Source organism: Siphateles boraxobius, unplaced genomic scaffold (assembly GCF_051911475.1).
Source record: "Siphateles boraxobius isolate OS27281-9 unplaced genomic scaffold, OSU_SipBor_1 66, whole genome shotgun sequence".
NCBI lineage: Eukaryota > Metazoa > Chordata > Actinopteri > Cypriniformes > Leuciscidae > Siphateles > Siphateles boraxobius.
In genome coordinates this window covers 9,484,754-9,498,649 of record NW_027509193.1, presented here as the reverse complement: position 1 = coordinate 9,498,649, position 13,896 = coordinate 9,484,754, and the positions used below count along the sequence as shown (strand labels likewise).

The 13,896-nt window shown below is 38.9% G+C and overlaps 1 protein-coding gene across 2 annotated transcripts in view; it reads left to right on the top strand.

Moving 5' to 3' along the window:
* The first annotated feature begins 9,601 nt into the window (after positions 1 to 9,601).
* Positions 9,602 to 13,896, top strand: part of ppp1r9ba (protein phosphatase 1, regulatory subunit 9Ba) — a 51,195-nt gene continuing 46,900 nt past the window's right edge. Inside the window, exons 1-2 of one of the 2 annotated variants that reach the window (XM_077212090.1) lie at positions 9,602 to 9,778; positions 11,291 to 12,694. In XM_077212090.1, coding sequence (XP_077068205.1) covers positions 11,348 to 12,694 — 1,347 coding nt within the window. In that variant the 5' untranslated portion in view covers positions 9,602 to 9,778; positions 11,291 to 11,347. The remainder of the gene's footprint in view (positions 9,779 to 11,290; positions 12,695 to 13,896) is intronic. The other variant, XR_013196752.1, reaches the window with a different exon arrangement.

Sequence of the window (13,896 nt, the reverse complement as noted above, 5' to 3'; positions counted from 1 at the left end):
TGCCCAATGGACTTGAATGAAGCACAGCTTGCACCTGTTACAGTTGTTTTTACTAAAAGGAAAGATTAAAGAAAATGTCAGAAATGTCTGCTACTTTTTTTGGTACTTTTTTCGTGTTGTTGTTGTTTTCGCTAAAGTAGTTTATTATACTACTGAGCAATCCATAACCAACAGGACATAAACGTAAGCAAAATAACTTAAAGTCAGCATGTTAGAAAGAAATACTTCTGATGCTTGCGTGTACTAACCTTGTGCAGCCTTGAGTCGCTTAAGTTGACAAAAATGCATCATCGCACTCCAAGATGATCTGGATAATATTCCACCGATAATCCAAATGATCCATTGGTGAAAATTTAGATCAAAACTGGTTGTTGGTTGATGCTCCAAACTCCACATCTGTTGAAGTCATCGGTCATCTGAGCTGTTGAAGATAATATAATCCGCAAGCAGAGAATTCCTTTGACTTGAAAGCTGAGAGAGATGTTGCTGTAAACATGTTTATTGTTTTTAAATATTTAAATACTAAGTATTTAAAAGTGGAGCTTTTTGTGGAGCTCAAACCGAGGAGAACCAATCTTTTGCTGCAGTGTGCAGTGAAATGCTAAAGGTGGTAGGTGGTGAAGGTGGTAGTCCTGTAGGACACAACAGGGCCATTGTATCGTAAGGTATGCGGAGGCTTCCGTAGTGGGGGCTTGAATATCTAAACTGCTAACTGGATCCATGCACACTTTCACTTTTAAACACTAAAATTATTTGAGGAAAGGGGAAAACTCTGCAAACCTAACTAAATTTAAATAGTAGGCTTTATTTAAAGAGTGGCAAGCTAAAGACTATGATACAAATGTGTTTAATTCAGTAGCATATTATTTGAACGGTTGGGAGTGACTGATGCATGCATACATCTAAATTATTCAATAGTTCATACATCGAACAAAGTTTTGGTTCTAAATTCAGTTTCTAATCCCTAAATCGTGTATGATAAATATTAAATTCCTAAAAAATGAGCATGTGGTGCACATACAATACATCTTACATAGTAAAATTATTATTTTTAAAAAGCACGAGTTAGTTGAGATGAGTAAGAAATGCATAAATTTAGTTGAATTGGGCAAACTGGGCTTCGTTCTTCACAAGCTACTGTATTCTTTGTGCTTACAGGGCAAATAGAGTATGTTAGCTAGTGATATTAAATTATTAATACAATAAGGACTAATTCAAGGCATTAGTTTATAGATCTGGGGGCCAGCTGCATAAACATAGCCAAGTTAAGACTGTGTTTTTTTAAGAATTAGTCTGACCAACTAGCAGTTAACCAAGGGATAATCAGTGTTACTTTTCAGATCCAAATAAGACCAATCTACCTTTTTATGTAACTTAACTGACCAGTCTTGTAAAGTAAAAATTTGGATGGCTAACTTTTAATGCAACTGAACACAGGAAGACTGTACTCGTACTGGCTCCCTGCGCCCTCTACTGGATCAAGTAGCTACAGTAGTCGATAATACAACAAAGTATTTTAATTACAATGCAAAATGTATTTAAACAGACAAAATATGTATAAGTTAATATGTAGGATATGACATGTGTAAGCAGAACTCTTCCTAATTTCACTATGGTAACAGAAAATTAGTATCAGGAAATTGGCCTACAACCTGTAGTAGCCTACACTTTGAAGAGTAAAAATGACAATTACATGAATTCAACTTTATTAAACTGCATATGGTAATCAAATTGCACTTCCAAAAGTCATACATTTGTGAAAAAAGAAAAAAACTAAATAAACGAATATACATATTTCTTTTAAGTATAATAAATAAAACACAAAAAGCAAAGATTAGACCATTTAATGATCAAAACCGGGTTCTATCTGTACATGGCAGACAGTAGCCTTGAAAGCCGGCCGATAAAGGAACCGGTCCAGGAAACATGCACAAATCCAGAGCAAAGAAACGAATGAGACTAATTCCACACAAATTAAATTAAAAAATAAACAGTGCGAGCGAGGCTACATTAGTCACATTAGAAAGTGAAGTTGTAGGTTGTGTTTGAATAATTAGGCCTATCTTATTTAGCTGAGGTAGGCTAAATTAAACGCAACTCAACTCACGAGTTGTAAATCAGTTTAAAAGCCTGATTTTCGCGCTTCAGGGCAGTGCCGAGTATCATAGACTGTAAAAGGTACGTCATCTGTACATTAACTCTCTCTTTCTGTATCGAATGTAACATGTTGTACAAAGTTTTTTATCAGTCAAGATTAATTAAATTGTAAAAAAAACTAAAGACTAAAACATATAACGTTAGAACAGCTAATATAGGGTAGACTGGGTACAGTTGAGACATAGGTACAGTTGAGACACCTTAAATAACTTGCGTGCGCATCAAGCACAACTTGTGATTTTTGCTGTGCACATGCGTATTAGTGTCCTCTTTGATCGTGGGAAATTTGAACAACGGACGCATCTCCGATCCGAAGATATCGGCAAAAGTTTTTTTTCTAATCTAATAATTTTCGTTCACTTCACCATGCACACTCCACAATGAATAGCTTATTATCCTTATGTGACTGTTAAACGTAACTGGTGTCGTCACAAACGTTATTCTGTGCCCTAAAAACTCTATATGGGGAGGCTGCAGACCTGGAGCCGGCAGATATACGCCCCTGACAGTTTTACGCCCCTGTTGTTCCTGATGCGTCCAGTAGGGGAATATACTTCAAAATAACATAAATCGACTCTTACACATGAATAACCTGTACATAGACATTTTTTTGTTTGTTTTTTGTTCATTTAAATATAAACGTTACAGTTTAGATCTGCACGGATTAAAATGTCTTTAGCTATTCAGTTGGGCTTCACTCTCTTCACTCAGCCTACAGAAGACTATGTGTTTTTGTGAATTGAAAATTTAAAAATACACAGTAGGATCAACTATGTTATGAAAAGTATATGACCTAATGCAGTTATAGGCCTATTCACCATAGGTTTTTATATGGAAGACTGAGTGCAATATGTTGTTGTGAATTTATAGTTACATTCAGATATTAACCAAATTTAGCCCATACAGTACCGTGTAATTATATGGATCCTTGATTAGCTGTAGTACCATTCTCTATTGGTCGTTATGTTTTGTATAGCTACAAAACAGTATCCTACACAGCATTTTATGAAGACAAACACAATTTATCCCTTTTCTAAAATTCCAAGGGCCATTTAAAAGAAAGACACAAAACTGTTGTTCACATTTTTTTTTTATTGACACCATTTATGAATTATGATGACTCCCCTATGGTTTACCCCTCTCCTTTAACTATTTTTTTAAAAGGACATCCATGGTGATTTTATCGTGTGTGTGTGTGTGTGTGTGTGTGTGTGTGTGTGTGTGTGTGTGTGTGTGTGTGTGTGTGTGTGTGTGTGTGTGTGCGCGCGCGCGTGTGTGTGTGTGTGTGTGTGTGTGTGTGTGTGTGTGTGTGTGTGTGTGTGTGTGTGTGTGTGTGTGTGTGTGTGTGTGTGTGTGTGTGTGTGTGTGTGTGTGTGTGTGTGTGTGTGTGTGTGTGTGTGTGGATTGCATCAATTTGCTCCTGGTCTTCAAAGTACAGCGCCACAAGCACTTATTGATGGAACAATAGTGAAAAAAGTGTCAGGCCACTTTGATTTCTTTTGACCACCAATGAAGGGCTGTGCAGAGAAAATTGAAAATGACATTAAAACCATGTCCATGTATGTCTCTGTAAGTTGTTTATTTTGTAAGTCATAAAAAAATAATGAGTGTTTATAAGTTTAGAGATAGATTTTCATTTTCTTATAGCTAGAGCAAACACACACCTTTATGAGATGCAAGTTAAAAAGAATTTGGTAAAGACAGAGTATGATAAAACCCACATTAAGTGCACATACCCTACATTTTAGTCCCGACCAGTAAGCTATTTTAAAAAATGATGTTGGAAATAATCAAAATATTTGAGTGAGTGTGCAGTTCAACTCTTTACTTAGAGAGAGATTTACATACATGTATACATGCCTATTATAAATGTGTCTTTTGTGTGTTCACATCATAGACTGTAAAAAAACAAGTTCATATATTTCCAATATCTACTGTAATGTTGCCCCCAGAAACCATGTGGAGTATGTTTTAGTGTAAGGAGTAAACAGGGTCTTACCAGAAGAGGCAATCTCACACAAGCTAAAGACAGGCAACAAAAGAAAATTAAAAAGAAAATGCATTTTAAAGTGAGTAGAGAAGACTAGGGGCAACTAAACCTACACGTGGTATAGCTGAGATTAAGCCAGATAGAACATAAACCTGACCGTCAAGTACTTTTTGTCTCTCGAAATAAATTATAGACCCATCCATTGATATAGAAATGAATTGATAGGCTACCTATATACCAAGCTAATTGTTTATAAATAATAAATGTTGCATCATTGCTAAACAACAATAACTTTAGCAGATTATTTAACACACAAATGACAGAATCTATAATTTTTTGTCAGATTTTCATTCTAACGATAAAAATCTTGATTATACGGTATTATTACTTTGTCTTCTGGGCAAGATTCATCCTTATAAAGACAGAACCATTCAATGATCCTGATTTAAGAATATTCTCCTCTGATATAAAGTCCCTTTTTTCTTCTTTTAAGAAAATTTCATTTGCAATACAAAATAAATAAATGTATTAATTAAAAAACAAAAGAAGATTATTTACTAACATAACTCAATTTGTGTCGCTGTACAGCCTCCCCCTACTGGACGCATCAGGAACAACAGGGGCGTAAAACTGCCATGGGCGTATATCTGCCGGCTCCAGGTCTGCAGCCTCCCCTTACTCTAAAAACTGGCATATTTCATGGTATTGTGTCATGCAAGATCATTGCAAAATCCATAGAAATTTGCGAAGTGGCCAGCGGGGTATGGTTGAGACACACGTGTCTCAACTGTACCCGCGATAGATTTCTATTAAGAAACACACTGTTTAGTTGTTCAGTGTTATGATAGGCGCCGATACCGTGGGTGCTCCGGGGCTCGAGCACCCACGGAAAATACCGAGCACCCACGTGTGTCAGACTGCCAGTAGGCTACATTCATTTAAAATTAATCATTGCAGTTGGTGCTATGTGAAGCGTCTGTCACACTGTGATTGGTTATGTCGCTGTCAGTCGCCTGCTCCAACACCAATCACAGCATTTCTCGGATGAAAACGCCTCTGATCGCGGTTACGTGTCAGTTAAACTTTTGATCTCCAATCCTGTCTGTATTTGTTGAGAAGTGGTGCTGTCCTGAGCTATGGTCCTGAGTTGAAAGATAGCCTACTTTACGGCTTTATTATCAAGTAAATAGGTGTGTGCGTTCGTGTCGGCGGCTGTCCATTTCCTAAAAGGGGTCGCACACCGGACGAGAATCGCAGCGCGTCGCGCAGTGCCATGTCTTTTACAATTCAAACACATTATTCTCTATGAGTGTAACTCGGCTTTACACTCAGCTACGGCTTTAGGACCTTGTTCAAAATCCTGCCGTGCCACGCGCGATTTACATAGTTTTATATTAAATTTACATTTATTTGTCTCAAATTGTCGTTAATGTATACTGACTTCAACCTGTGGTGCAATATACATTTAGTTTTACATTCATTTACAGAAATCAGCTGCCGAATGAAAATTGCTGATGTGATCGGATTTTCAGGTGATATTCTCAATTCATAAAGTTAACGGACGCTCTGAGGTAACGTTAAAGTGTTCAGACAGACTTTGCAACGGTTGTATTTAATTGTACAGTACAATCATAACATAGTACAGACATTATCTTAATTCCATAATGTCCTTAAACATAACATTACAATATTGCTGGCCATAAACTGACAAAGTGCGCGTCCGGTGTGCGTTAGGCTACCTCGGGTTGTCATAGACGCGGCGCTGCGCTTCTCGTTCGGTTTTGAAATGCAAACATTTTTTGACTAGGCCTAACGTTACTTTTTTTAAAAGGGCGTGCGCCCATGAGCACCCACGGAGGAGAACATAAATCGGCGCCTATGGTTATGATAACAGGTTTAACGTCGTAATTAGCCAGCATAGGACGCAAATGAAAATACAATTTGAATATTTGTGATATTTAAACTGTGTAGGCCTATTATTAATAAATATATTAAATATGTTGTTCCTGTTTTATATATTTTAACCAGTGCTTATTTAAATAAAATGAATGAATTTAAATGGATGAATAAATAAACATGTTGCCCAATTGGTTTTTTTTTCTTTATTTGTCTTTATTTATTATATTTGCAATGAACATTTAGTTACCTTTAGGCCTACATCATTAAAAATGGGTGTCTCAACTGTACCATGGTACTGTCTCAACTGTACCACATATGGGTACAGTTGAGACAAAGTTAAGACAAAAAGCACCATATTTTTATGAGCTAATTGTGGAAAATATAAAATACGTATGGGTATTATTGATTGATAATATCTTAGTCTACAAGCTAATGAAATGTCATGTGGCATGTCAGGTAGAAATTCACTTATTTTCAGTATCTATTTTTGTGTGAAAAATCAAAACGCAAAAAAGTGTCTCAACTGTAGGCTACTCAGTCTACCCTACCATTGCCATTCTATTTGTAGTAACGTAAATGTGTGCACTTTACTTGCACAATGTTTGATTTGTTGTGTGTAAGTTAATACAGGCAGAAATGATGTGATCTGCCATCACCAATTTAATTACTGTTCATTTTGTGACGATCTTCTATTACTATTAAATATTCCTCTTGACTAATGTGTTGTCCCTTTCACCTAACGTTACTCACTGTTCATTATGTTTTGGCTTTTTCGATTAATTTCTTTATCATTTCATGAGGAACATGGGCTGTTACTGGTGTTGTAAAATTGTGCTGTATGAAAACGGGAGTTGTCCCCAAAAGTTATTGGTAAATAGCCTATTGACAGCGTCATGCTCTATGACTATATGGTTTAATTATAAACCGATCCATAAGCATTATTTTGTTGTACATCATTCAACACGCCGTTTTAGTTTAGGCTATAGAGATATTAAAAACTAGAAACTACTATTTAGTTCCATTAACCGCTTTTGAATTGGAACCGGTATCGTTCAATTCTATGACAGCTGTGTTGCGTTCAGTCCAAAATGGCGGAGTTGCTGCTCTGCGCATGGACGCGTTTGTTGCAATGGAACGTTCTATTGAGTCTCGCCTCTTGGTACTTCTATACTCTTTGACTGAACTATGGAAGGGCAATAATGTAGAGCGAGGCGGTTGTTATAGCGAATACGGTCTTGAATCAGCGTGAATGTGTTTTTTTAACAAAAAGAGATACCTCCCTGAAATGACTTTGTGCAGGATGGGATGTCTGCAACGGTGTGTTATACTTAGCAGCGGTCTGTTATCAAGAAATAACAGACTGCATTCTACATTAGAATTCAACCAAGCCATGTAATAATTCTATATAACCAAATACCTAAGACACGTTGATTCCTATATCAGGGCATGAAATGTAGCATATTGTTTGGGGTGTTAAGATTAATTATTTTTTCTGGAAAATTAAGCACAATCTACACAATTCATAACAACGTAGGCTAACTGCAAAACTGGAAAAGGTTAAAAAAAATTAGACTATTATTTTGGCCAAATTTAATGGTAACGGGGGATCTAACATATAATTAGTTTGAATATCAGTAATCTGCTTTACGTAGGCCTACACTAACGTAGACTCTAGCATGCTACCTTTTTCGTCACCAACTCTTGGGCTATTTACTCACCTATGTATACTGGATAATAATGAACTGAGCAATGATGCATGTTCAGTATCCAGAGGTGGCACCATGTGATCTGTTTGAGTCTGATCAATGTCAAACAAACAATAGCTAGTGTGATCCGAGTTCAATGAACACACTCATGCATAAAAGCCCAGTGCAGGGGGAATCTGTGTGTGTGTTATGTGAGTAGTGAGATTAGTATCAGAGGAAATATGGGTCACCATGGCAGGCAATATGCAGTGGAGGTGTTGCTGGGGCAAACTACACAGATGTTAGCAATGTTAGAGTCCCTGAGGAAGTCTCAATCATCTGCTCCTCCTGCTGCTCTGCTGTCACCAGGAACGTAATGAGAGAGTCACACTTCTCTATAAACAGTATAACTTTGAATTAACTGTTTTCATAGTAGCCTATGGACATTCAGGTTTTCTAATGGAAAAACTGTAAAGCATGAAAACAGCTTGTGGTATTTTTGTGCAACCATTTCAGTTACAAATCATGTTGTTGTCAAGTTTGTTATCTACAAAAAACTGATATTGCGGGTCATTGTCAATCCAAAATATTAAAAAAGTCATATTGTAGTCAAATAATATGGGTGTTTGTTGGCCAGCTCATAGCTCCCGTGCACGATACCTAGCCAACAAACAAGATTGTCACTGATGATCTGTCTATCTTTTGTCCCTGCAGTGTGCAACATCATGGGCTGAGTAAAAATCTTCTTTATCCCTTTATGATTCAAATTTCTTTGCAGAAGCATGTCAGATTTCAATGCAAATGGAGCTGAAAAGGCTGTCCTACTTCATCTTCAGTCCATATTCAGAGCCCACAGACACGGTTTCCACAATCACAGAATGAAAGTGTAACAAAGACTCCCCAGGGTGTGGGATTCCATACCGCTGTCCTGGCTACAGTCTGGAAAATGGTTAGGAATATTCTGAACTTCTAAAACTCCCCACACGATGTCGCTCTCTACACGACAGTATTTGCCTACGATCAGAAAGAGGGTCAGTGTGTCTTTCTTGTAGGCATTGCAGTGGTTTGATTTAGAGATTCAAAAGATTCAGTACAAATATATCTGCATCTATCTATCTATCTATCTATCTATCTATCTATCTATCTATCTATCTATCTATCTATCTATCTATCTATCTATCTATCTATCTATCTATCTATCTATCTATCTATCTGTCTATCTATCGGTCTGTCTGTCTGTCTGTCTGTCTCTTCAGAATGTAGCATACAGTATATTGGCAGGATCTGTCAGCAGCAGCATTTCTAGTCCTGAAATAGAACATAAATAGGTCGAATTAAAGAATGATAAGAAATGGAAAATAAAATAAAGGAAGGGAACAAGGAAAAAATAAAATAAAATAGGGCGAATTCACATTTATGGAATATACCATATTTAAAGAAGTACCCTATACATCTATTTATAAATATAAAGAATATACATATAAGAATATTAAAATAAAGAAATACAGGAAAAGGAAGTTTATTAAAACGGGATGTAGGCCTATCTAATATAGCCTACACATGGTTGCCTATGCTTTATAAAATATTTGCTTCTGTCTAGCTTACCGACCGTACTACTACTTTGAATGCTGCTGCTGTGTAATATTGTTGTGCAAGTTACCGGTGTATCATATTGTATTATGCTTAAAAGGTTAAAATAATATACGATGCTTCTGTGTAGGCTACTTGCTGTGAAGAGGAGAGAAGGGCACAAGCTGGGAGAGAGAGTTTTTTTTTATTTTTTTTTTTTTATTATTATTATTTATTACTATTATTCTTTCACGATGCCAAAGCTATTTGAATATTGAATCAGAGAGAGAGAGAGAGAGAGAGAGACAGAGAGAGAGAGAGAGAGAGAGAGAGAGAGAGGAGGAGGGGGGCATGCGCGTCACACGCTCGTGGGGGGAAATCAAGAGGGCGAAAACGGCTCGTGGACACAATGGATTTGCGAACCAATGGACTTTGCGTTGATTAAAGGACGGAGTCTTCGATGAACACGAGAAACAAGGTACGTTCCGTTTTTTGAGGAGAGCGCGGCACATTGTATGTTGCGCTTTTCCTCGTTTTCTTTGATTCTAACGGTAAAACCGTTATTTTGACTGTAGAGGATGCAGGAAGTCGAGGCATCATTGCAGAGAGCGAGAGAGCGGCCCGCTCCGCAGGGTCCTAATGTGATGTTTTGACAGGCTGCAGCCTCAATCTCTTGACTCTCCTTCAACACAATCAGCGGCGCAGAAAATATATATTTTACAGTTTACCATTTTAATCAGCGATTTGGTTTGTCTTGCACACTAGGAACCTATCGATCAAAGCGAAATTAAAACGACAGCCGATGTTTCGGCGCCCGAAGGCTGGTTGTTTCATGCTGCCAAGATAAGTAATCTACTGGCATCAGCAGCAGCATGGGATCACAACAAAGCCTGCCTGTCCATTCCAGTATGCATGGTATTTCCCAAGGATTTGTGCACCGTTAAATATATATCAAATGACTTGAAATGGTCTCGTGTTCTTGTGCCTCTGTTTACGGTTTCGTTCATGATCTGACTTCCTTTATCTGACAGAAAGATAAATTTGACGTTTACAGAGATCCAACCCTTTTGAAGCTGCGTTTTGTAGCATGGTAGCTGGCTTATAGTTAGTCATTTTCTATTTCAAGCTGAAAAATTTCTCTAAAAACCAGCTTGACCACTTTAAGATGGTTTGTTGCTGGTTTAAGATGTTCTGTCATCTAATCACCCTCTTAGGTCATCTAGAAATGAGCTACCATGTTCCAAAGCACAGCTGCCAGTCATATTGAAATTCTGTTGTCTGCCAAAATGAATAGTTTATGTTTAACGTTATGAAAAGCTTTGAAAGCATTGTTATGTGAGATGTGGGCTGTACTTGAAAATAGCCTAGGCCTACTTCTCAAAGAAATTAGAGTACGGAAGTGTTTCACATCGTGCTTAAACTGTTTCCGTTACAGTCTTTAATATTGTTCAAATTTGTATGTATTGAGCCTGTATTTTTTAATTTTTTATAGCAGCTAGGCTACTGTTTATGGTATTTGTGGCCCCTACTGATTTGTCAATAAATTAATGCCATTGCATTAGATGCAAAATATCAAACCAGGTCTCTTTTAACTTTTTACTTTATGTATGAAATTGAGTTCTGAGAACAAGCCTAGCATAGGCTAATTTGTCTGCAGATGCCACTTGGTTTAATATTTTACATTTATATTTTTTAATTTACCAGATGCTTTTAATCCAAATCCACTTACAAATGAGAAAAACGTACAAATGACTTACAAAGTGATTTAGCCTAATTCATTAATCCCATAATATTTAATCTAATAATAAAATGAAGTTCACATATTTATAAGTGTGGATTTAGTGTTTAAAGGGCCACCCTTTATAGATTTATATTTCTGATAAAATATGTAATTTATTTTTGTCTTATTCATACTTTCTACTTTCTTCTGTTTTTTTTGGCTGATGATGGACTGATCCTGATGGCTGCCTCTACTTATTCATTCAATAAGGAGGAGAAGCAGAGGGCTATGCTGTTTCTGCTTGTCTTTACTGCTGTTTGATTAACCATGATGAAGACTGAACCCCAATCTGCAGCCAGCGGCAGCACTAGCACCACCCTTGTAGCAAGAAGTGCATCGCCGCACAGGAATGCCTATGAGGCTGGAATTCAATCTCTCAAGCCGGTAAAAGATTCCAGTGCTGCTAATGGGGAGGATGGGAAACCTCGACCACAGGGCCGGGGCCGCAGGTACGGCTCCAATGTGCACCGCATCAAGAACATGTTCATGCAGATGGGTTCTCCCGGGGATGAAGAGGATCCGTCGAAGGCCAAAGCCCCAGACCAGACGATCCGACTGTCCCTTCCCAGAGCAAGCAGTCTTAATGAGAATGTGGATCACAGTGCACTGCTCAAACTCGGCGGGACTGTGTCAGAGCGGGTTAGCCGCTTCGATGGAAAGACTGATGGTAGCGGATCCCGTGGATCAACCACAGGCATCTCCAAGCTGCAGGAGACACGGAAGATATTTGAACAACGTCACATGCAGGAGAAGCAGGCAGCGACTAATCGAATCCTGTTAAAGAAAGAGCGGGCGTCAGGGTTCCAAGACAGTCGTCTGGACGTGGTGGTTCGCTTCAATGGCAGCACTGAGTCATTGGACAGGCTGGATGCAGGCGACTGTCCCGCAGATGCAGTGTCCCCTACGGTCAGCCAGCTAAGTGCAGTATTTGAAAGAGTAGATCAGCGTAACAACCTTCACCGACCATCCTCAACCTCCCCGCTGCCTTCTACACCGGCCAAGGTGGAAGAAATCAACTCCAAAGTCACCACCAGAAAGGCACGAGCCTTCTCTCCAACAGAGAATCAAGATGAGGGAGCTCAGCGCATAGACCAAGAAGCTGCACCTGGGAGTCCGAAGAATAGAACAAGCATCCAACCTGATGGAGCCAATAGCAAACCATCCAAGGATGTTGCTTCTGACAGTGCTGGCACAGTTTTCGATACGTCCAGGTCAGAGAAGATCCAGAATACATCAAGCAATGACTCCATACCAGGGGAGCATGCAGCACCGGATGCAGGGAGCAGACTGGTACAGGCGGATGTCCACGCCTCTCTGGAAAACGGGGAGGCCACCAGCAGCCATGAGCCCTCTGAACAAAGAGAGGAAATTGGACAGGCCTATGCTGAGGAGGAATCCCACAGAGAGGATATCTCAGAAGCAGATCTGGTGGACATCAGCGCATACAGCGGGATCGGAGAGGACTCTGGTGGAAGTCAGCTGGACGAAGATGAGGAGGCTGAGGAAGATGATGCTTATGAACCAGAATCCAGCTCTTCAGAAATCCCTGGGTTGCCTGTAGAAGATGAACCACCCCCCAGCAGGAAGATTTGTTTCAGTACAAACCCCATCAAGGTAAGTGCCTAAAATGTGTGAAAGTAAGGACGCATTGTTTAATAAATTGAATGCATTCGCGATGCAGTGTACACCACCTTAAAAGCTGTGGGCACAGTTTCAATTTGAGGCTTTCTGGGGTAAATTATGATAGCTTGTAGCCACCATTTTGAATGAATAATGTGGATTGGCAGGGTGTGGATGGCTGCAGGAGTAGGAAAGTAGAAGCGAGTCTTTGAAGATTGCATTTCTTTGGGGAATTACGCCTAAAAGTGTGTTTGTTATTGGTGTGACGCACAAGTAGTAGATGCCTTTGTCTCCTTAAATGTTCAGACACAGATTCTCTATGAAGGGAGGACTGCTTCACTGCTTGCAGAGTCACCTCTGGGCACCGTCAGCACTTTGATATAGCACACGCATGCCACTAGCCCTGCTGACGGCCCACTTCTGCTGGTTTAAGAGCCGTCTCTCGCTGGCTGTTTTCAGACTGCATGGTTATTTAGGTGCTGCACAGTGTTCTTAGCGTGAGAGTCACATGGTTTTGTTCCTCTGTTTTGGCGACTTTCACATCTGAATTTTTATTCTTGAGACAATGGCACCTTCACATGATGACCAACACTATCAGAGCGCCATCGCTTCAAACTGTTCATGAGCTCAACAAAGGGATAAGTAGTGTTTTGCCCTTTAAGACATACAACCGCTACCAAAACGGTCAGGTACTTTGTTCTTCAGGTGCTAGATTCACAGCATGGGAATGGCCAGCTCCCAGTGAAGGCATACCATAGGCATGCTGAATCTAAAGTGAATGCTGTGTAATCTCACTGATGTCAAGGGGATTTTATACCAGGGGGTTTGCCTTGTGTTGCAAAACTGTGGCTGTCATGGTTCCTTTTTGTTCCTAGTGTAGAGATAACATACTTGAAAGCAGAATAAATGGTTGAAATGTATAGCTTTTTTAACCACATTTGACTGCATTTTGACCTTTTTATTGCAGATATTCAATACAAATCAGGTTGGAACACCTGTAAATACCAGCTCTCCAATCTAAAATCTCAGAGGGTACTTTTATGTAGCCTAATATTTTACTGCAAAGGGGTTTGGCTGGCAAAGACATTTTGGTAATACCTGCAATAGATACCTAGATACCTAAATGTAACATCTGTAAACAAACAGTTCTAGACATTTTGATACTAACTTTACATTTCACAGCTGTTGCTTACATG